General features: G+C 47.0%; 8 protein-coding genes across 8 annotated transcripts; 6 read left to right on the top strand and 2 right to left on the bottom strand.

Moving 5' to 3' along the window:
* Nucleotides 1-802: 802 nt before the first annotated feature.
* On the top strand, nt 803-1,480 carry DFL_006253 (uncharacterized protein; the record flags this gene model as incomplete). The annotated part of the gene is made up of 1 exon (XM_067635640.1): nt 803-1,480. The coding sequence occupies one exon, from the start codon at nt 803-805 to the stop codon at nt 1,478-1,480; it is 678 nt and encodes a 225-aa protein (XP_067490048.1).
* Nucleotides 1,481-3,339: 1,859 nt separating this feature from the next.
* Nucleotides 3,340-6,440, top strand: DFL_006252 (uncharacterized protein; the record flags this gene model as incomplete). Its single annotated transcript, XM_067635639.1, has 6 exons — nt 3,340-3,955; nt 4,026-4,132; nt 4,216-4,600; nt 4,676-4,729; nt 4,788-6,115; nt 6,180-6,440. The coding sequence occupies 6 exons, from the start codon at nt 3,340-3,342 to the stop codon at nt 6,438-6,440; spliced, it is 2,751 nt and encodes a 916-aa protein (XP_067490047.1).
* A 585-nt stretch (nt 6,441-7,025) lies between these two features.
* On the top strand, nt 7,026-8,530 carry DFL_006251 (uncharacterized protein; the record flags this gene model as incomplete). The annotated part of the gene is made up of 4 exons (XM_067635638.1): nt 7,026-7,068; nt 7,126-7,368; nt 7,491-8,205; nt 8,284-8,530. The coding sequence occupies 4 exons, from the start codon at nt 7,026-7,028 to the stop codon at nt 8,528-8,530; spliced, it is 1,248 nt and encodes a 415-aa protein (XP_067490046.1).
* Nucleotides 8,531-8,755: 225 nt separating this feature from the next.
* On the bottom strand, nt 8,756-10,255 carry DFL_006250 (uncharacterized protein; the record flags this gene model as incomplete). The annotated part of the gene is made up of 7 exons (XM_067635637.1): nt 8,756-8,786; nt 8,876-8,888; nt 8,977-9,422; nt 9,569-9,735; nt 9,837-9,961; nt 10,082-10,093; nt 10,168-10,255. 7 exons carry the CDS (start codon nt 10,253-10,255, stop codon nt 8,756-8,758), a joined length of 882 nt encoding a protein of 293 aa, XP_067490045.1.
* Nucleotides 10,256-14,744: 4,489 nt separating this feature from the next.
* On the top strand, nt 14,745-15,632 carry DFL_006249 (uncharacterized protein; the record flags this gene model as incomplete). Its single annotated transcript, XM_067635635.1, has 3 exons — nt 14,745-14,837; nt 14,946-15,043; nt 15,107-15,632. The coding sequence occupies 3 exons, from the start codon at nt 14,745-14,747 to the stop codon at nt 15,630-15,632; spliced, it is 717 nt and encodes a 238-aa protein (XP_067490044.1).
* Nucleotides 15,633-16,813: 1,181 nt separating this feature from the next.
* On the top strand, nt 16,814-19,220 carry DFL_006248 (uncharacterized protein; the record flags this gene model as incomplete). The annotated part of the gene is made up of 8 exons (XM_067635634.1): nt 16,814-16,980; nt 17,244-17,250; nt 17,451-17,554; nt 17,883-18,134; nt 18,264-18,306; nt 18,431-18,611; nt 18,716-18,803; nt 19,028-19,220. 8 exons carry the CDS (start codon nt 16,814-16,816, stop codon nt 19,218-19,220), a joined length of 1,035 nt encoding a protein of 344 aa, XP_067490043.1.
* A 681-nt stretch (nt 19,221-19,901) lies between these two features.
* Nucleotides 19,902-20,657, top strand: DFL_006247 (uncharacterized protein; the record flags this gene model as incomplete). Its single annotated transcript, XM_067635633.1, has 5 exons — nt 19,902-19,935; nt 20,086-20,168; nt 20,250-20,394; nt 20,458-20,489; nt 20,550-20,657. 5 exons carry the CDS (start codon nt 19,902-19,904, stop codon nt 20,655-20,657), a joined length of 402 nt encoding a protein of 133 aa, XP_067490042.1.
* Nucleotides 20,658-20,994: 337 nt separating this feature from the next.
* Nucleotides 20,995-22,582, bottom strand: DFL_006246 (uncharacterized protein; the record flags this gene model as incomplete). The annotated part of the gene is made up of 3 exons (XM_067635632.1): nt 20,995-21,377; nt 21,432-22,370; nt 22,432-22,582. 3 exons carry the CDS (start codon nt 22,580-22,582, stop codon nt 20,995-20,997), a joined length of 1,473 nt encoding a protein of 490 aa, XP_067490041.1.
* Nucleotides 22,583-22,750: the final 168 nt, after the last annotated feature.

The following is a 22,750-nucleotide window of genomic DNA, read 5'->3' as shown; positions in this document are numbered from 1 at the left end:
GCCAAGGGGTTGATACACTAGCAAAACTGGAGGATCTCGACGCACACGGTGACTCCATGATAGAAATGATCCTGCGGGATGCGGGTGCTCTCCTCATAACATCGAAAGACGGAACGGTCCAATTAGTTCACATATCTTTACGAGAGTTTCTGCATTCCAGCCCCGAAGGCCTGCGCAAATCAGAACCTAAGACAAGCGATGGAAAATTATCTCTGTCTGACTTCTTCATCGATCCAGCATCATTCAATCAGATTCTCACGTCGGCACTTGTAATTTACTTTGATTTGGAAAGTACCGAAAGCTTCGAAAGCAATGCTTGTAAACCACAAGATCTTACTGTCGGCACCACATTTCCACTTATGGGATACGCCAGCTGCCATTGGATCGATCACGTTGCGCAATGCAAAGGGCTGCCCGACACTTTCGGATCCAAGGTTGAGGCCTTTTTAATGTCATCAACAAGCCTGAGATGGTATGATCGATTAAAAAAGATCTACAATCTTGATGGGGGATATATGATGGTTTTGGAGGCTTCTTTAAGAGATTGGGCCGTGCAGGGGTTGCACTACGATGGGGTACATCAGCATTGGAGGCTTTTCTCGTCCGTTTTTAGGTATCTGGCCGAAGTAGGTGCCAATTCTGCGACAAAAGCGTATGGAAAGAAAAGAAAATTACGTTGGAAAAAAATGAAATTCTGGCCGACGAGCTGGTGCTAAGAGGATTCTACAACGAAGCCCTCGAGTGCTATCATGAGATCGAACATTATCACAGTGCTCGGACAAGTCCTCATTTCGGTTCGATCATGCTGAAGCTCGGGAGGACTTGTTCTCAATTGGGCCACTATGATGATGCGTTGAGACTGTTACAGTCCGCGCTCGAATTACAAAAGAGGCTCTTTGGTGAAAAGCATTCGAGTACTCTTGCGATGCTGCCGGATCTAGCCGATATATTGGTATTTCAAGGTGAATACCGGAAGGCGGAGGGGTACGTTAAAACGACGTTGAGACTCCAGCTCGAGAAGCTGGGGGCAAATCGTTACCAGGGGAAATACGACGAAGCGCTCAAGTGGGCAATGTTGTCGTTCGCCGAACGAGAGAAGCTACTAGGAAAGTCACATATCAGCGTCGCAGCGTCTAAACATCTAGTCTCCACGTTATATTTTTCCCAGGGACAGTACGAGAAAGCTTTAGATTGGGGAACACAGGCTCTAGATATGTTCAGACATCTCGTCGGAGACCTTCACTTATCAACCTGCGCCATACAACATGATATGGGATTCTATCTCACGAAGACAGGAAGATACGATGAAGCTTTGGAAATGTATCAAAATTCACTAAACGGCAAGCTGAAATCCTTCGAAAGATCACACCCTTCGGTACTGGCAACCGTCAATAATATTTCGACTCCGCCATTCGTTATGGCCTACAGGCATACGAAGGTAAAAAGGAAAAGCTTGGCAATCTTCATCCATCGACTTTAGAATCCGCAAGCAACCTCGCGAGTTGTTATAGCGATGTCGAAGGTCAACATGAACAAGCGAGTATCTTCTTCGATATAGCGATAAGCGGCCTGCAGTTAAAGTACGGTCATGATCATCCCAACACGCTCCGAGTACTGGCCAGATATGCTAGATTTAAATACAAAATGGGCGAAGTCACGGCAGGCATCAATACCCTGGAGAGGGTTGTCGAGGGACGACGAAAGGTGCTATCAGATACACATCCTGATACACTTTTTTCGATACAAAGTCTGGAAAGTATGAAGCAGGGTCTACCTCTTCCCAATTGAATGCTACAATTGAACAACATAATATATTATTGCGGGGTTTTTGGGCGAGCCAGTACATCCCAATTCAAAAGTTGAGTCCCAAAATAAAGCGAGGTACATCTAGAAATGACTTTTTGGGCTCCGGGATAACCTCCAAAATCGTGTTTGGAAGTACTTACTTAACTTACATGCGTGTCGAAACAAAATGTACTTTACCTCGTCGAACCATTGAATTAGGCTAGTACCTATCATAGTGGTGACCCTTGCTGTTGACCATGTTGAGCGCTAGTTCGCAGCCTGGTGCTGTGGAAAACCTGTTTTTCAACCGCTCTCCACGGCTGGTATCAGAAGAACCTACTTTTTATTTTATACGGAGAGAGTAATAAAATACTCACTTGTTATGCTCGGATGAGAATGAGAATTATAATTGAGGCGCCGAGGTTTTGATAATAATATACTCTCCCTTTCGACCCTTTTAGATTCTACGCACATACTACTTCTTACATACTCAAAACGACCTCTCCATTCTTAAAAACGAAATCAACTTTCGTCGGAACCCCTTTAAAAAAAGGATTGATTTTGTAGGTTGTGCCGCCTTGTATCATAATAGAATAGGATACATTAGCTGTGCATTTTGGGCCTTTCCAGCTCTGTGCCGTTCACCCCGGCCTCATGCTCAACCTTTGACCACATCGCCAGCTGCTTACCTACCTACCACCTGTGCCCAAATATACCGGTCACCACACCCACCACCTGAAATGCTGCTACCGACTGCTATTACTTAGTCTCGTACGGCCAGTGTCGCGGGGAAGGAGGTTAGTCGCCTGGGTGTTTGTATCGGTGGCTGCTGCACCCTTGAATAGAACAATCGAATTTACCAGAACTCCCATCCAGCAAGCACCGGAATTCGCACGGTTTCCCATTAATACCTCCCAGTTATTGCCACTGATCCACCTCCGCAACTTATCGAGCACCGCGTCACGATAAACCTGCTCCGTGCGTGGAAGCTATGCCCTTTCCTCGGCCCTTTTTCCCATCTCAAACCCAAGACTAGTCCTCCCTTGGAAGTATAGTTTTGTGCTTCGATCGACTACTGCTAAATCCACTGATTTCACAAATAATCAGAACCGGTCCATGCAATATTAACAAGCGGAAAGTGCTAATCGTTGACCATCCTCCCCCAGGGCGTATCGGAAACTTCGAGAGAAACCCAAAACCGTAGACGACTCTTAGCTTCGGATCTTAAGCTCCTCGACTCGGCCCAACCGCAGGGCCTTACGGGTGACCGCTACAATATCTTGATCTTGACCCTTCATATCACGGCGGATATCCTTCCTAGTTTTCTCCAGATCGTAATACGAATTTCAAGACCACGGATAGTTCACTTCATGCTGGAAACTGGAGAGCCCAAGGAGAGGATGTTATCAAGGTTGTAAACCGACTGCCACCATTCGCTCGTTAATATTTCAAACTGCCGGCGTGTCAAGTGCTTTTACGTCCCCCCTCCTCTCTCGGCGTGTATCCTGTGTCCCTTCGGCGTGGGGATAACCTTTCGACCGGGAAATACTAACCATGATGGAACATCACGATTTGGACGATATTTATGGGTTCCTCCCGCAGAATCTTCAAGGGGGGGTCATGCAAAGCTCAGATGGCATGCAGCAGGCTCTCCATCATCCGAGCATAGCAGGAACTAGTATGGATGGCCTTGCAGGAACAATCGGTCCCGTTTTGGATGACGGCCTGGGTCCGACAGCTGGTCTGCTTCAACCCGGCGATGTCGAAGATGCGATAATGGAGGAAAGAATGCAAGAGCTTCGAAGGCAGAGTATGGCAGGGTTTTCTCTCGGCTTCGTCGACTACGCCAGACTCACCGAAGCCCAACCAGGGCTCGATCTTAGCCTTCAACCTTTAAATACTACGGGCCTCCCACTCGGAAACACATTCGACTCTCCCATGTTTATTTCACCCCAAGCGGATGCCGCTGGGGGTCTGTTAGACATGACCGCCTATAACGACGGATTGATCTTGCCTCCCCAAATACAAGCTTTCGACCCTGCCCTACCTCCCCAGATAACCAGTCGACACAACTCCATAGTGGACGCAATGGATACAAGCGCAGTCGTGCCTTTACCTGCACAGCCCGAAGCAGTAATACCGGACAGTATGGAACCGGCAGTGCAGACTTGTTAGTGCCCCGCGGAATTTCCTCAATGAATACAGATGCAAGGAACTAGTTCTGACGACCTCATTTCTAGTACCCCCTAATACTCAGAATACCCGCCAAGCCGCACCATTCAACACCATGAACATAAAAATGGAAAACGTCTACTCTTCGAGTGGATTCGACATGGTCGGAGTTCTTGTAAGCAATGTGATCCTTCGCCATTTGGCGCTACTTTACGAATGACCCAAGAGCGAGGCTGAGACGTCACTGGTGAACACAAGATGCGAGTCGCTACAAGACCAAACCCGAAGATCAACATCGGGGCCGTCGATATGTCTTGCGCTTTTGTGGTATGCGACGCTAGAAAATACGACATGCCAATTGTCTACTGTAGCGCAACATTCGAGCGCCTTACCGGATACACCAAGCATGAAATTCTCGGAAGAAACTGTCGATTTTTGCAGTCTCCTACTGGTGATGTCGAGAAAGGTGCTAAGCGGAAGTACGTCGACGAGGAATCAGTTAGATATCTCAAACAACAATGTGACGACCTGAGCGAAGCTCAAGTTTCCCTCATCAACTACCGGAAAGGAGGCCAACCCTTTATGAATTTATTGACAACTATTCCGATTTCTTGGGACAGTGATGATATTGTGTATATCGTTGGTATGGTGCCTTTCTCTGCCTTGGATGGGTATTTCCACAACCGCTCCTATTTACGGAACTAATATGCTGGGTTAGGTTTTCAGGTTGACTTGGTTGATCATCCTGGATCTATCATGAACAAGAACAGAGGTCAGCATCAAACTATTCAAAGCTTCGAATATCCCCGTATTGATCATTAATTTAATAGATGGTACAATTCAAATCAACTATCAACATAGAGAGCCCCCGAGTTACTGCTTGCAACCACCACCAGAGTCGAGGGCGCAAGCTCCGGGAACGACGATCAGTAAGGAGGATGTTTCGCGAGTCTTGCAATCTCTCGGTAATTTCGACACGGATATGGCGAGGAGACTGTGGGATAAGATCCTGTTGGAAAACACGGATGATGTGGTACATGTGCTCTCCCTCAAGGGGCTCTTCATGTACTGCTCTCCCTCCATACAGTCGGTACTAGAGTACGAGCCATCAGAATTAGTTGGAACCGCATTATCATCCGTTTGCCATCCCAGCGACATCGTGCCGGTCACAAGAGACTTAAAAGACACTTCGACGGGATCTATGGTGAACATTGTGTTCAGAATCCGCCGGAAATACAGCGGCTATGTTTGGTTTGAAAGCCATGGTTCGCTGCACATCGAACAAGGGAAGGGCCGTAAATGTATCATCTTGGTGGGTAGAGAAAGGCCGGTTTATAAACTGCCCTGGAAAGAGGTCCAAGCAAATGGCGGAATCGGTGAAAATGAGATGTGGACAAAATTATCCACCAGTGGGATGTTCCTCTTCGTCCCGAGTCACGCAAAGCCGCTCCTCGACCGAAATCCCGAAGAACTCATCGGTACCAGCCTGCAGCACCTGATGCGCCCAGACTCGCGGCTGGAGGTAAATAAGGCTCTGGATTCCACCCGAACCGGAAAGAAGGTTACAGTGAAGCACGAGTTACAGAATCGGAGGGGGCAGTTCTTACAAGCTGTTACAACCTTTTTCCCAGATGTCGAGGAAGGGCATAGGAAACCGACTTTCCTAATAGCACAGACAAAATTGGTGAAGCACTCTAGACATTCCGCTAGCAGTAACACACGGGGGGCTCTCAGCGACGCAGGAAGCCTCGTACCCCAAAATCCAACACCGTGGTCAGGCGTGTCGGCGCCGTCTCCACTTGATCGCACCCCGCTCCCCGGTCTACCCGAGAACCCATCGGCCAGTACCGAGGACTCGAGCGCCCCACATGACCCGAATGCCAAGGAAGAGGATGAGAATTTATTCGATGAATTGAAAACAACGAGAAGCAGCAGTTGGCAGTTCGAGTTACGGCAAATGCAAAGGACGAACAAGCGACTTAGTGAAGAATGTGCTGACCTCTTACAGATGAAAAAGCGGAGGAAGAGAAAGAAGGGAGCGGATGCCTTGGAAAAAGATTGTGCTAATTGTCATACAAAAACTACCCCGGAATGGAGGAGGGGGCCGTCGGGGAAACGTGATCTTTGCAACAGCTGCGGCCTTCGATATGCCAAACTTGTATGTTCTCCTGGACAGGCAGCAGGCTAAAATGAAGCATGCTAACAAAAAAAAATACGTACAGGTTGGGCGAGTTTCCCCAAGGAACACTCAAGGATCAAACTCGAATCTCGGGGAGTCGCAGCCAATGGACACTAGTAATCCCGACGGACCATCACCCGCCACAGAAGGGCCAGCATCCCGCAACAATTCTGGGGCCGAACAGACAAGTACAGCTGAGGAAAACACTTCATCGTCCGAGCATCCCACACCAGGGGAAGGCAAAATCAGGGCGCAGTTATACCCCCCGGAGCGTCTAGGAGATGATACCTTCATTGATCGTTGAAGAGATATTATTTCACTTCTAGTTTATCAGGGTCCTTGGGCTGAATTCAAGCTGTTCCGGTGGGGTCAGGCGTTTTATTTATTTATTTATTTTTCTTCGCTTTTATGAGCATAGTTGTTTTAATGTGTGTGCTCCCTTGGTTGCCAAAGTCTCAGCCATCTGTCTGCAGACATATTCTTATCATTCCTATGGTTTTCTTTCTTCTTTCTTTATTTTTTACTTTCAGAGGCGCTCCTGCTATAACTATAGGACATGCGGCGCGATTCGCGGAGAGGGTCCCGAAGGGAAATTAATAGTGTGTAAAAATATCGGGGAATATGTACATATCTCATTCTTCAATTGGGTGTGATCATAGAAATGACAATTAACTTACTTTACTCGTGTGGAGAATCGCTCGTGCGACGGTCCTGAAGTCCTTCTGAACTGAGCTGCTACCGAAGCCTGTGATCGGGCCGACCCGGAATGTGTTGAGGTGAGGTCGGCATGCCGAGTTTGGCTCGTCGAATTTTTGGTTTTTTCTTCAAGCGAACTTCATAGAAACAACGACTCAATGGGTGGCTGAAGGCTGGCGAAGGCAAAGAAACCATGATACCACGGCGGGTCGTAGCCCGCTCGTCACAATCTTCAAGTAAGTACTCATCCGTAAGTCCTGTCAAGACAATCTTGCTAACATTTTGCTTCAAAGAACTTATATCGCGGTACACATTATGTCTGCGCCAGCATCGATCAATATCCACGGAAATCTCGCCAGGTAGCAGCAATCCAGCTACACCGAAAGGACCCCTCATTGTCGACTTCGAGGAACAAGTCAAACTCGCTGCCTCGGAATCACCACGGCCATCTATCATTCCCCAGGCTCAGACTCAGACACAGACACCCGGAAGGCCTCTCACAAAGCTCGAAGAATACCAACGCCTAAAGGCGGCAAGTACGGATATCCCTCGATAGAGAACTCGAAACGACCAATCGGTGATTTCTGATCGGGCAATCTTTAACTCTTTTGTCAGATTTCAGGCACTAGATAACTAATACGACATATACTCGGTTTAGAACATGCTTCGGATCAAATTGGAGGGATCCTTGAAGACCACTACAAACCCCACGAGCTGATCACAAATCCCCCGTCTCCTCGGGATATTACACTCGAACTTCTCCTAGCCTCCGGTGCACATCTCGGACATGCTACAGCTCTATGGAACCCTGGTAATCAACGATTCATCTTCGGTATTCGCCAAGGCATACATTTGATTTCATTGGATGTGATTGCTGCCCACCTACGGCGTGCCGCGAAAGTCGTGCATGGTGTATCAAAAAATGGAGGAATTATAATCTTTGTGGGTACGAGGGACGGTCAGGAAAGAGCCGTCGTCGAGGCTGCAAAGAGAACCAAAGGTTACCATGTCACCGAACGATGGGTTCCCGGCACAATCACGAATAAAGACCAACTTCTCGGCGATCAAAAGTTACGGGTACTCAATCATCTGGACCAGGAGATTCGATTGACCGAACAGCAGAAGCTTCAATTGAAGAAAAAGCTTGCTGCCACCGGTAAGAAGGATATAGACAAGCTCCAAGTCGAGGATACGGTCCAGCTTCCCTTTGGGTACGGTGCGGTCAGACCCGACCTGGTTGTCTGCTTGAATCCGTTGGAAAATAAAACCATGTTGCAAGAGTGCGCTCAGTACAGAATTCCGACTATCGGTATCATCGATACCGATGTTGATCCCACTTGCGTGACATACCCGATTCCCGCCAATGATGATAGGTAAGTCTGGAAATACCCAAGAGTTATATAAGTTAATTCCTTATCTGCCTAGCTAGCGCTTACTTTTCCTTTGATTAGTCTCCGGAGTGTCCAATTGATTGTAGGAGTTTTGGGAAAGGCAGGTCAGGAAGGCAGGTTAGCCCGGTACGAAGCAGAAGCAGATCGTGCGGAGGAACTCGAGAGACGACAGAAGCGTCTGGAAGAGTCCAAGAGGATCCAGGAGGAAGCTACGACGACAGCCCAGGCCCACAAGGATGCTGAACAAGCAGCTTCCGAGTCCAGGCAGCGCGAGCTAGAACGGGAGTCGTTGATCTCATACAGATGATCTACCTATGGTCCGAGGTAGTAAATAGTAAACTATGTATATGTACATATGAATCGTATTGAATTCAAATGTGATGGTTACATGAAATGTCGACACTGCCAAGATATTTTCGAGTAACATCCAAAGGAAAGCGTCGTTTATGGACTTGCGAGGAGCTCCCTGACATGTCGACACCGCAAATTGGCGAACCCCACAAAGCGGGAAGGTTACCTAACGCGGGACGTATCAGTTGATCAGTCGCATGGTGAGTTCCGCGCTACGGTATAGTGATAAGTCAGCAATCCAGCCATTTGTGACACGTCGAATTGAAAGGCCAGAGCCATCGGGTTTTAAGGGTGTTCTTACACTGCAAATGTTCCTATGTTCACAAACATCGGATTAGTAATCCAATTTCAACCGCTTGTGGACCTACGTCCGAGGAAATATATCAAAGATAGCCAACTCACCTGCGGACACGGGCATCGCACGCACTAACGTGGGCCCGATACCCTTCCAAAAACCCCTCATGCCCTCCGCACGCCAAGTTTGTTTAAAACAATCTCGCATGCTAGAGTACTTCTGCTCCGCACCAAATTTATCTGATTGCATCTTGGATTTTACGACGTCCAAAGGATAGCTGCCCAGCCAAAGAACCTCACCTGCAATACCACCATAAATAGCAATCTTGAGGGGTGATATCTCCTCGCGTTTCTTGTCCCTTGTTTCAAGATTCATTAGATATTCGAAAGTTAGAAACCATAAGCCGTAAGCTTGAGCTTCACGAAGTATAGTGACAGCTTCACCCCTGTAGATACCCTTTAGAACCCCGTCTTGGGCGACAATTTTTCGTATGCAATCGAGAGGCCCATTGTACAGTCGGTCTGCTCCGTGAGGTTGGGTTTGAAGACGAATTCTTTCCACCTCACGCCATAGGATTAGTCTTTCACTTATCGAACAAAGCGCATGCTTATGACGTCCTTTTTGTTTTATGTAAATTGGAAACAACGACAGCACATGAAGGACGGAGGGCGTATCGAGATAGAGAGAGCTCTGACGAACCTGATGTGCTCAATGGGGCCCGAGATTACGCTGTTCGCAATTCCCGCAGACGCCCCGGCTAGGAAATATTGGCCGAGGGTAAGCTCTTTCCGGCCTGTATTGTTCTCTTTATTGTATCGTTCTAGAATTCGCTGTGCTTGATAGAAGGCACCGAATTGAATGCTAACCTATATAGGTCGGCAGATTCATGAGCTCGGTGTCCGGGATAGTCGGTAGCGCACACGGTGTGTACAGGCATTTTAGAGCTCCGATGGGAAAAATCACTTACGCACGCACCGACACCGACTAAAGGAGTTAGGGTCCCCTTGTAGAAAGCCAATGGACCCTCCTTCTTCCAAATGCTGGCGGCGGCGTCAACGGCACCAGAATACTGCGAGGTTGTCTGTAAACGAACTTTAATTATGTCTACGAGAGTATTTCGCATAAGCCCTGCATGTTCGTTTATCGATTTTAAACTGTTTTATGCCATGGTAAAACACCGAGGTGTGATGTCAAAGGGTGTGTATCTCGTACCGAAAGGTTGTCCTGCACGAATGATGTGGATTTAATGATTAGTTATACAAGCTAGCCCCCCGATGAGTGAATAATGCTTATGCAACCTATTAAGACTTGAGCAACTCCACCCATCGCGCCAGCAAACAGATCCTTCACCGTTCGCATCAAACCTTCCTCCTGTGCTACCTCCATCTTGATTCTGGGAACGATATCTTGTGTTCTGACTTGGAAGTCCGGTAACTCGGGTTGGGCGAGAGCTCGATCAAAAATAATCTGAGGTCGGACACGTAATATCGTTGCAATGTCTATGACGGGATTTTGAATGAGGTGGGCTTTAGGCCGTCAACGGTACGAACTTGCGTGCACCGACCATCAGGAGAGGGCGAGAGGGCGAGGGCGAGATGGAGAGTTATCAGTAGTCACAGGTGCAGGAACTCAATTACTCGACAAGCTATTGTGTGATTTTGCGCCTTAGTTAATGTTTAGGCGAGACACTCCACTCAAATCCCGATATCGCATTGGCTTAACTTAAAATTATCCCTGAGTACTTACATTCTCTCAACTCCATACTTTGTATATGTATATATGCACGTTTTAACCAACCTTTTTTTAAAAAATATATATATAAAAGAACTAAGCTGGGGGAAAGTCGGTGATAAGATCAGGACCTAGATCATCGATGCAATGGATTTGTGAGAAATAAATCCCCGAAGGAAAACCCAGTAGTCCCTGGGCCACACGACCCACCCAGAGGAACCGAACAGATGCGCCCGGTGTTCCTGTTCGGGACACAGCGGCAGCCTCGGCGGGGCACCTTGAGAACGATGGACCGGGTTATCGACAGCGGTTTAGAAGCGAATTACCTCCAACAAAAGAAACCAAAAAATATATATATATATATATATATTTAACTCGAGGTTGAAAGACAAAAGTAGCGTCAGAAGCAGGTTACACACAACGGGTTCAAGTTCTTGGTTCTGTTCCGTGGCACCCGAGACGGACGATCTCAAGCGACCTCGAAGAAACTCCATTCGGTCGGCATGTGGCCTAACAGACGGAAATGCGAGGTGGAGGTTGGAAAGGAGCCATACGATGACCTCACCGAGCATACGGGTGTATCGGCAGGGTCCTTCTAGAAGGATTCCAGACGAGTCTCAAAGCTCGATCTCCCGTTCGCCGAATATTAATACTAAATGCAAATGAGTTTGGATAAGGCAAGACTCACACCCTCAGGTCCTTAGTACTATAGTACCTGCTTAGGTACTTAGGTATGCATGATATTTTTCGTTCCCCGCTCGGACTGTCGAAGGCTTAAGACCTCATCGATGCCGGCGATGTATGATATCGTGAATGAAAGGGAGCATTCTCAAATACTGGACGTCTGCATGTTATTGAAGAATGTAACATGCTTACGTAAGAAACAGGTTTAGGTCAAACAGCAATGCAAGGAGCTCAATCTTAAATATCTCATCCATAAGAGCTCACGGTAGGGCATGATCACGCCTGACCGGTATCTCGAGCCTTCGGCCCGTATGCATCTGCTCGTTTCTGGAAGTTTTGTGAAGGGTATTCAGGCCTCGCCGGCAATCGCAGTCGGGCGGCACAATGTCTCGCACTCGCACGCTTGATGAGGAAGATATAAACGGCTGGCGCGGGACCCTGGCAGCTAGACCAATGGAACTACCATTTGGATCCTGGCCTAAGAGGCACTATGACGACATATCCGTACGAAGCTATCCACTGAAAAAGCTTGAGAACGGCGCCAATTTTTCCAGCAACGGAGAGAGCCGAACTGTGGAGGGTGCAAATTTAGAATATGAGAGTTTTAACACCACCCTGCATTCCGAGGTTAGACAATATCGCAATCCTGCATCCTGAACGAAAGATAACGACCTGGGCCAGAGTACACCATACCCTGCCTTGCATCGTTTTGCACGAGAATGGTAGTGATCGTTTCTGCGCGCTTGTCAGGCTCATGCACCGAGTTCAAGCTCGAGTCGATGTTGGGGCTCGGACGATTATTCATCAATTCGGCCAGCCCTCCTAAAAGGGCCGTTGGTGGTGGAATATTACATACTTCTTACATACTGGCTATCCCAGCGATGCGATGGCATGTTCTATCGATGTTTCTCTGGAAGACACCTTCCAGGCAGGCAGACACCCCTCGGCTCGCTTAAACCTGTTTCGATTGTTCCTTTGTTCTTCAAAGTTCGAAAGCAGGCACATGCAATGGTGGAAGTTGTGATACACTGATCCTAGTCGGCAATGGTCCGTCGACACACCCTCTCGCAAAGAAGCCTATGCTCGCCCAGGTTTGCACAGATTTTCACGAAAAGTGCTCAGAAACATTCCACGGTATCATTAATCTTAATTTTCACAAAGGCGCTTCGTGAAAACGTTTCTGAAGGCTCAAGCCCGATGGCTAGAAGGGAAAACAGACCAGGAGGAATGTCGGTGCTCGGAAATGAAAATGTTCCGTCCAGACGACTCGGTAAATAAAGATCCGAGCTTGCTTCCAGACCGGACATGCAAACACACCGAAGCCTTTCCTTCCTCAGGCCACGCTGCTGACGAATGCTTCTAGGGCGAGGTGCATCTGATGATTAATGGGTAGCCTCTCGGGTTCGCTTTTAGAGGAAACTCGGTCCCGTTCTCGTTCACATTTTGGTGAGCGAAATAAAAGGGCCTTGCAATTGGGTGCACAACTAAAACCCTTGAACTCCATGACGGCACTCGGCACATTTGGCCTAGACTCACTGAAACTTGCCTCAGAAGAGGTCTCTACACGGCCAGATCTGGGACGTTTTGCATCTGGACATGGGCCTGTTTGGCACGGGTCCAGAAATTCAAGGCGAACCCCTCTAAAATAAATAACAAAAATAATATTAATGAACAACCGCTCGTAGAATTAGATATACGTACGTAAGCAGAAGACATGGCGATGCGAGGAAACAAGATGCGAGGAAACAAGATGCGAGGAAACAAGATGCGAGGAAACAAAATGCGAGGAAACAAAATGCGAGGAAATAAGATGCTGAATCTTTCGTGTTCTTTATGGCGCAGAAGTGGATGAGAATACGAACCGTTTCAGGAATTGATAACCTCTGGAAAGAAAGATTTACCGTCCCCGTCGGAATATATAATATTACGACGGGATGGCTGGGTTGAAATTTGAACACCCAAGAATTCAAGTGAATGCGCAGCTGGTGTTATGCTCCAAGCTTTTAAGCCTCGCGGCGTCGGCTTGTACGATCATAGATCGGGCTTTAACGTTATGGACACGAAACATCCCATGGCTGAGTCAAAGCTTTGTTCCTAATTAACGTGATTGGGATTCGGTAGACGTGACAGGCAGTCACGAACCGTTAATTTTACTGTCGGCTGGACCGAGATTGAGAATCAGAGCTGGGTGCTGCTTCGTCGGATGCGATTGATGTCAGCGACGGCTGTCGTTTGCTGACAATTTGAAAAGCTAAGAGCGATTATATCGGGAGAATTGTGCGCACTATTCGAGAGCAAATGGCGGTAAGTATCTGTAGAGCTCCTCTGCCGGGCCCGCATTGCAATGAAAAAAATTGATATCGTCGCAATAGCCTCTCGATATCATTTTCCGTTTTTGTTTTTTCAAACCTTCTTCTCCCAGGTTGTGGCTCGCACGAGCCCGCCTTGATACTTACATCAGCATTCCGACGTTTCTTTTTCCTGTCCACACCAACGGGAAGCGGGCTTCCTGAGCACCCCGACGTTGGGATGGGTCGGAGTTTACGGGTTGAGCTGGGAATAAACGGAGCGCTTCCACGGCTTGTCGTCAAACCCGCCCAAAACTAGCAAAATAAAATCTCCGGCCGACACACCGATTGTCACCGTCGTTGATATCGGGATCGTGTTTGTTTTCTCAAGGACGTAAGCCAAACTATTGGGCCACAAGAGCCTGGGAATCGTTTGGGTTTAGGACAGCTTAGTTCCCCGGGCCCTCGAAGCCTACCGGGCAACTGCAGGGGGTCATAACTCGGGAGCCGGAACATGGGGATGCCATGAATAATAATGATGTTGTCGATGATGTAGAAGCGACCGAGCTAAAGACCAACGGGTCGAGGTTACTGTACCGTCACAGTGGTAGCGTGGATTATTATTCGTGTGCAGATGTTGGATTGAGACAACCCAGCCCTGGCTGCATCTGTCCAGCTTTTCCACCCCACACAGAGTTCTAAGCTTGATTAGCGCCAGGTAGTATCGTGTGCAAGTGTAAGGGTAAGCCTTGGGCATGAAGGAGTCGTATGTATGTAATATAACGAAATAACGAAAGGCCTGCGAGAAGTTTGTATGATTCCAGCTTTTAAAAGGAACCTAGTGGCCGGCTTCTCTCATCCATCCGGTGTCCGAAAAGTCTATGCCTCTCCAGTCTCCCCTCAATATTTTATCCACTTTTATATATATACTTTGCCTTCCCCCCTTTACGATCCCGAATTTTTCTATTCGTCCGACTCCGTCTTAAAATACCTTCGGCTTCTTGATTGCAATTGCAGTGCATTGCTATAGCTATCAACTCTCTTATCAAAGCAGGCAAATCAAATTACTTGATCTCAACAACATTTTAACGAGGACATCCTCGAATCTTTAAACATATATATCATTACCCAGTTTTTTTTTTTAATTATAAATTATATTTAAATACGCCATAATGTCGAGTACAAGGCAACATTCTCCTGAGTTATCCTCGTCCCGAAAGAGAGTTGGCAAGGCCTGTGACAGATGTCGCTTAAAGAAGTCCAAGGTAGGCCTCTTTATATCAATCAGTTCTCTGGCTTCCTGAAAAAAAATAAAATGATAATAAAATAAAATAAAATAAAAAATAATTTAATTTAACTAAATAATTATTTAGTGTGACGGAGCCCTTCCCTGTCAAAGGTGTATTGCAGACGATCAAATTTGTGTATTCAGTGAACGCAAGAGATCGAAAGATAAGACTTATCCAAAAGGGTATGTGGTTCCCTGGCTTCAGTCTGAATAAAACTTTACCATATTCTAATATACAATCTTTAGATACGTCGAGCTTCTTGAGAGTAGAAATCAGGTCCTCGCCGAAGCTTTACACAAAGTCCTGTATTGCCACCAACACAATATTGACACGACAAGCCTATATCCTCGAGACGGGAAGATAGTTTTGAATGAAGTTTTAGGAAGACTGGACTCGTTTAAAGGACTGCCATCATCATTTAAGCCAGCAAAGTATGTCGATGACGCTTTAGAACATTTCGAAGAGGAACATCACATGAGCCCTCGATGCGAACGACAGGCCTCGGAATGTTCGAGCGTCCCCTCTGCACGAACATCTTTGGATCTTTCTACTATTGGAACTGGTTCCCCAGCGACACCAGATTTTACTTTTGACGGCCGATACCTTTCTCAACCTTCGAAACTGCCATATTTCGATCAGACTGGTGCACATCCGCTATCAATTTCACCGTCTTTACTCATGCCGGATTTCCAATATTCGCAAGCGGCAATGTCATTCGATACGGCTTTCACCATGAGCGATCCTCTGATGATGGACACCGACTGGCTTTGAACGACCGCTCAGACCGGACAGAACTTCTAACCTCTTCCAATGAGGATATCTCCACTTATTTATCGTATCGGCGCCCGTTAGATTCGTTCTTCTTTTTCGGCTACCTGAGGGCTCTGCGGGTCATGGAGTGTTTTTTTTTTAACTGTATTTTTCACATTGCAGGCGTTTTGTGGCAAAGAAAATCTGGATTAAAGCGGCGTTCTCGGGGGGATTTTGAGCTTGTTTGGATGGTGCAAGGCAGATGACGATTATGGTCTTTAATTGTACATGTACATTTATCAAAGTTGAATTGTAATTTTGGTTCTCTTTTGTTATCTCGCCCTCAACCTCCTCGCAAGGAATGGACGGGATGTTCAATGTATCTAACGTCATAAATTTCTCTATTCCTTAATGTAATGGAAATAATAGAGCAATGCATGGAGCGGAATGGAGTTATCAACTCTGAATTTCAACGGTAATCTTTCTTCTGCAAATGGATGGCATGCTGGGTATGCAATATTAATTGTCATCTCACGCCGGTACTTGAAAACCAAGTGGGGTTGTAATTCCCCGATGCTATTGTATACGGTATACGGAATGCTCCGCAGGGGAAGGTTTGTTCGTCTCCGGGCCTCGAATTTGGCTAACAATTTCGGGCCTTGCAATTACAAGTGGTTTGCATTGGGATATTCGTATTTCGTACCACCATGACCTCGAGGGCCTGAGACGAAAGGCTTCCAAGCAGCACAGCCTGCCACTGCCTACACGCATACGTATGTCCCTAGCCTCGCAGTCTGTGCCCGCGGGCCATAATAGAAGGCATTCGCAAACCGAATACCTCATGCATGCTGGCAGCGGGCTCAATTCCTGCCATGGATAGCCTTGGTGATCTTGGGACAAAAACCTTTTGTGTTGTAATTCGTAGCATCAACCTGGCTCGTTGTAGGTTTTCCTTTAACAGATCGATTTACCCAGCCGGAATAATATACCCCTCAATTACCCGTCTGTCGAGGTTGCTGTGGGGTATAAAATACAGAGCAACAGTTTTGACACTGAGGAGAAGAATCTTCATACCTCAGAAAACAAAGGACGGCATTGCATTGATGTTTATCTGTGATTTACCGAGTACCTCTTGCATGGTATACATCGGCATCGTTAATTAATTTAACTGTTAAACCTCTTATATTACAACAGCTTCGAAGATGACGACTGTTAGCGAAACCGTGTCAAGCGGTCCCTTCAAATTCATCTCGCAGGGTGCCATTGTGCAGGAGTGGCTGGTCGGCGGGAAGAATATTGTCCTCGGATTCCACGACCCCGCGGAGTATGCCAAAAGCAATCCTGCATACTTTGGAGCAACTATTGGCAGGTACGCTCGCTCTCGCGTTCAAACCCCTTGCGGCTATCATCACGCACTGCATTGTGTTAAGATACCAAGTGCTTGTCAATCGAAACTTCTAGCTATCCACTATAGCTCCCAAGCCGTCTTTTTTTTTTGCTTTTATATTTTACATTGCCCAGCATGTTCGAGGCTTTGGAGTATACCAAATACCCAGCATCACATGTACTTTAAGTACATACATACAACTTTGCCTAGTTATGGTTCGCTGACAAAAAGGTGGATGGCATCAGAGTCGCGGTAAGGCACCTGATTAGGAATTCAGCATGGATTTTCGGTGATAGGGACTCCTCTCGTCCGACAGAAAACTTTGAACCGGCTTAACAGCGGCCAAAATCCTGCTTAACTAAGCTTACATGCATGCCCAATTGTGGCCTGGCTTATCTTATTATTAATAAGTCTGAAAAATCCTGTCACTAACTGTACCAATGGGAGTTTAGAATCGTCTGGCGAACGGGCAAATTAAGGATATTCCTCATGAAGGCGATGTGCATCCTCTCCCTGTTAATAATGGGACGAACACTCTCCACGGTGGAATCATTGGGTAAGTGTATTATATTAGTCATATTCAGAGGACACCCTCCCGTGTGCGGCCAAGCCGTCGGCTCTAGCATCAAACCCGAACGGCCTGGGTTCATTGGCTTTCTTGTCGGAGATACGGGTTAGATACCTGGGTTTAACCCCCTCGACGTCTCGAATCTCGAACTTGAACCTCCTTGCATGAGACCCGAGGCATATGCACGCACACCTCGGTTTTGTTGCATTTACTGGCCCACAACGCATATTTCACTATACATATTTTTATGCAGTGTCAGCAGTACCCCCAGATTTAGATAGAGCTTACTAACAGGCGATCACTCCCCCTTGTTCAGGTGGGATAAGAAGCACTGGACCGGGCCTGTTAAAGAGACTTCTTTAGATGGGTCCGAGACTCTAGTCTATTCTTACAAGAGCCCACATCTCGATGAACAATTTCCAGGGTCCTTGGATGTGACGGTTCGGTATACCATCAGGAATGAAGCAAAGGATGGGGCAGATGTTTCTGTCTTAGAGATTGAATATGAAGCCGGGATCGCAGCGGACAGTCCTGTAGACTGGGCTGTCCTTTCGTTGACAAATCATAGGTAAGTGCCAGCTAAAAAATCAATTCTCACAATGTCTATTTTGGCACATCGGTAAAATAGACAAGAAAATGCGAGAACCAATCAAATACTAGTTTGCTGAGTGAGTGCTGACATAAACGGGTGGGATAGTTACTTCAACATTGGCGATAAGAGTTCAATCGAAGGCACCCAGGTACATATGCCACGGATCAATCTGGCTTGCTGACACCTTGCTTGTACCTGCACTCCCTGTTATTTCTAGTTTGCTGATGCTCTAGGTTCGTATTTCTTTCGTGGGTCCGAATCGGCCAAAATAGGTGACAATTCCGGACAACACCAATATTGAAACCGACGAAGTCGACATTCCTACTGGAAGGTTCAAGGAGTTTCCAGGTATAGAGTCTGGGGTACCATTTGAACTTGGGGCCGACGAGCCAGATATCGACCATGGCTTCGCACTGACTACTGATGTGGCGAGTGTCCCAATTGATACGCGAAGTAAGCTTCTGTTTACCCCCCTTCTTGGCTTCGAACGAAAACGTCGCCACCTGCGAATATAACAACGGAGGACTAATGTGCAACCTCGGTGCTGGGATAATTAGGCTCCGAGGAAAAATTGTGCATCAAATTGTATCACCCATCTACCGGCATTAATTTGGTCGTATCAAGTACCGAGCCGGCCTTCCAATTGTAAGAACCACCCTAGCAACGTTTTGCTAATTGCTGACCTCCCTCTGTATGTCCGGTTTGTGGAGAGGGAGATAACGAAGCAATGCTCGTATTGCTTATTTTGAGGACCCGACTTCAGCAAACATGGAAAATCTTGAACATCCCCTTTCTTTCTTCTTCTTCTTCCCCTTACTTTGGTTTCTATGCGGCTAACGCACTCGCTAACATTACGGAATAACTCATAGTTACACTGGGAAGTATGTTGAAACTGAAGCAAGGAATGACGGCACCCCCGCGTACGGCAAGCGAGCAGGATTTTGTGTTGAACCGGCCAGGTACACCAACGCCGCGAACGTACCGGAGTGGAAAGACATGGTATTATTGAAGAAAGGAGTGGTGTATGGTAGTAGGACTACCTGGAAGGCTTGGAAGAGCTGAAATTCTTTATCTTTCCACCAATCCCGACTTGGGTACTGATTGTCAGATATGTATTAACATGTTGTAGGCATATATGTACATACTTGAGTACTTACTCCATATGCTTGATTGAAACTGTCTGATCTCAGCTCCCTCCTAGCTCCCCGGATTTAAATATTTGCAAACCTAACCCAAGCGGAGGTTGGGTCGACTTCTTGCCGTTTTTGGATTAGTATACTCAAAAAGTTTGTTTCGAACATTGCTATCTTGTAGGCATCAAGATCAACATGGGATATATCTCGTTTGCGGCTCCCTACTTGGATACATGCTGCGAACTAAGCGAAAGAAATGTAAATCAATTGGCTTTATCGTTACTGTATACTTGATATCCAAGTACTTGCTTACATACCAGTTACCCTTAGTCAGCTAGTACTTGCTCAAGTACAATATTTAGTACTGCGGTCACTGGTATACGTACATTTACCTGATAATACGATTCCAGATGCATGGTTACACCAAAGTCGGGCATTGGCCGACAGGACTGACGTCATGGACCCCTATCCCGTTCGTCCGCTTACGCGCTTAGTTAGCCGACCACGATTGCACAACCCCTCCTCGAGTCCCCTCACCACCCTTTCGAAATACTTCCTCTTCGCCTGAAACCACAAACCTCAATTCATTGTGCTACCAAGATCAGAAGCAATGGCCGCGTGTATCTTCTGCAGGATCATCAAGGGTGAGTGCGGCTACGGGAGGGCCTAGGGCGGTTTGTCGTTGGAGCGGCATCGGTCTCAGATGTCGATAAAGTGGAGAGAGAGTATATGAGGGCGACGATTCGATGTGACAGGATGAGAAACTTGGTACTAAAACCTCGCAATGCTATTAGGGGAAATTCCTTCGTTCAAGTTGTACGACTCCCCGAAGGTCTATGCATTTCTCGACATCCAACCGCTGAGCAAAGGACATGCTGTAGGTGTCATCCCGCCGTAGTTGTCAGTCCTACAACGGATGCTCAATATGTTGCTGACGATATTTTTCTTGGGCCAATAGCTTGTCATCCCTAAAACACATGGAGAGAAGCTAGTTGATGTACCTGATGATGAATTGGCGGAGATGTTGCCAGTTGCGAAGAAGTTAGCTTTGGCAGTCGGCGTTAAGGATTTCAATATTCTTCAAAATAACGGAAGGATCGCTCGTAAGTTTATAACCCTCTCGATAAATAGCCCGGACTAGTCCTGATATTTCCCGCCCGTAATAGATCAAGAAGTCGATCATGTACATGTGCACATGGTAAAACTCTAACCTATACACCCGTGTTCTGAAGCTCTTGCACTAATCATTCTGACAAAGATTCCAAAACCTAATGAGGCTGAAGGGCTTGGGGTCGGATGGCCTGCTCAGAAAACCAACATGGAAGAGTTGAAGGCTTATTATGAGGAACTCAAGTCAAAAATGTAAATAATGATATGGGTGTTTCCGGTTTTTTTTTTTTTTTTTTCTTAAAAAAAAAAAAAGAAAATAAATAATAAATGGATGAATTGGGTTGTAAAAAAGATACCTTGGAACTATATTACATTTTAACCAAAAGGATGGTAAGCACAAAAGGTATCCGACCTTTTCCTAAACCATATGCTCTATCGTGTATTCATACAGCCGCAACGCCACGCTAAATTGCCAGAGAATGAAACAATAAAGGCCATGATGTTCCCACGATATCCACCAGTGGCAGTAGGACGATCCCTCCAGACGATGGACACTCCTATTTGAGGGCTACATCTCGAACGGTTCGGTATAATTATCTCCTGCCCCTCCCGCGGCCTTTGAAGCCTCTCCCTTTATGGTGCATTTTCATTCTTGTGTAGTTGGCATGTTTATCCGCTTTAATGGTTGTCTTCTTGTTTGCAGCAGCCGACTTTTCTGAAACCGGTGCTTTGTTCTTTCTTTGTGGCTTTGTTGAAGTAGCCTTTGGGACGATTGCCGCAAGCTCGTCCTCGGAAATCTCAGCCGTCTGTAGTTCTCCATCATAGTTTCCACAGCCCGAGTCCCTAGCCTCTACCTCAGGCCCTGCGGTTTGGGCAAGGGGTTCCGAGCTTTCGTCGGTAGGTTCTTGGGGTTCGGAGTCGGAGCTTGATGATTCTTCGACATTCGATTTGGTTCTCGTTGCACGTACAGGACGAACTATCAATCAAATTAATCACTGTGACCAGGGAGGGAAAGATTGCGATAACTCACTCTTGACGCGCTTTGTTTGTCTCTTGAGACCTTTCTTCTTGTAAACTGGTTGCTTGGGTGAGTTCTCTGCCTTCCCTTCTCCGATTCGTGCCTCTGATTCTGGGCACGGGGCAATTGTTAAAGGTTGCGATTTATCCGAATCCGTAATATTAGTAGTATTGAGCTCGCCTCGCTCGAGTTCTCTTAGCACTTCCATCCCGGGATCTTCTTCCTCTTGCATTTCTCTCAACTCCCTAACCAGAGTACTCAATGGCTTGACTTTTCCGATCATCCGGTTCGGGAGAAACTGCTTCACTTTCGGGGTTAAAGGGCTCCCGTTCTCCTTTAACTCGAAGTTCATACTGTGCTGGCGAAAAATTGCGGGCGTGGAGAATGGGTCCAGTTCGCCGGACTTCTTCCCCTTGTTCTTTTTCGACAGGGGCGTTTGGAATTCGTATCGACGCTTACGCGAAGGTGTCGTCGGGTCTAGAGGAACATAAGTGTCCTCGTCGTCGGAATCTTCAAAGCTCCGGCTATTGAAGATCTTCGACTTTTTCGCAGAATCCGTCAACTTCGCCAGGATGGTATCATCTTCGGCTTCCCTGGGTCGCTTTGGGGGTGTTGGTGTCATACCCGGTAGCTTATCGAAAAGTCCAAGGACTTTGCCGTTTTTCTGAGGTGTGGGGGAAACATATCCTTTTGCCATCCATTTCAACTGACGGACAGCACTAGCGCTAGGTGAGCAAAGGGAGCCCTGTAATTCTGGACGGTTTGCAGGGGTAAAGAAGAACGGATTGGAGGGGGTCTTGAGGGGCGTTTGAGAAGGGCGTGACGAGGGTTTCCGGGGTGTGATAGTTGTTGGCTTATCGACAGGCTGCGGAAGGGATTGTGACTTTGCAGTTTGCGAATTATCAAGTCCTAATTGTTTCTTGAGTTTCTGGTATTCAGAATATCGAGCGGCTGTAGCACCAAGTTAGTTGTCAGGCCTCTGCTAATCGCATTCGAGTCGAGATGTCCATACCTATCTTTGGGTTCGCACTAATATCCTGCCTAGATGGGGGTTTACCATCATTCTGGACTGCGAAATCTTTCTCCCAGGCTTTTATCTTGAGCTTCAAATGGCGCAGGCGATCTGAGTCGGCCTTAGCAGCGGTATCGGGATGGTTTGGCATTGTCATATAACGCTTGAATAGGGGTGAGTCTGTGAAGGGTTGCGGTGGTGGATGGTGGTAGAGAGGAAGCGGTTATGAACTCATGCTTCTGTGTATGTTTGGATTAGGATTATTGTTGATATTCGACGATCGCGTGGGCCTGGCATAGTAGTTTGAGTTGCCGATGTT

The sequence above is a fragment of the Arthrobotrys flagrans genome, assembly GCF_004000055.1.
Source record: "Arthrobotrys flagrans strain CBS H-5679 chromosome Unknown unitig_9, whole genome shotgun sequence".
Taxonomy (NCBI): Eukaryota; Fungi; Ascomycota; class Orbiliomycetes; order Orbiliales; family Orbiliaceae; genus Arthrobotrys; species Arthrobotrys flagrans.
Note: the sequence above shows the minus strand (reverse complement) of the source record. Positions and strands in the feature narration are given on the sequence as shown.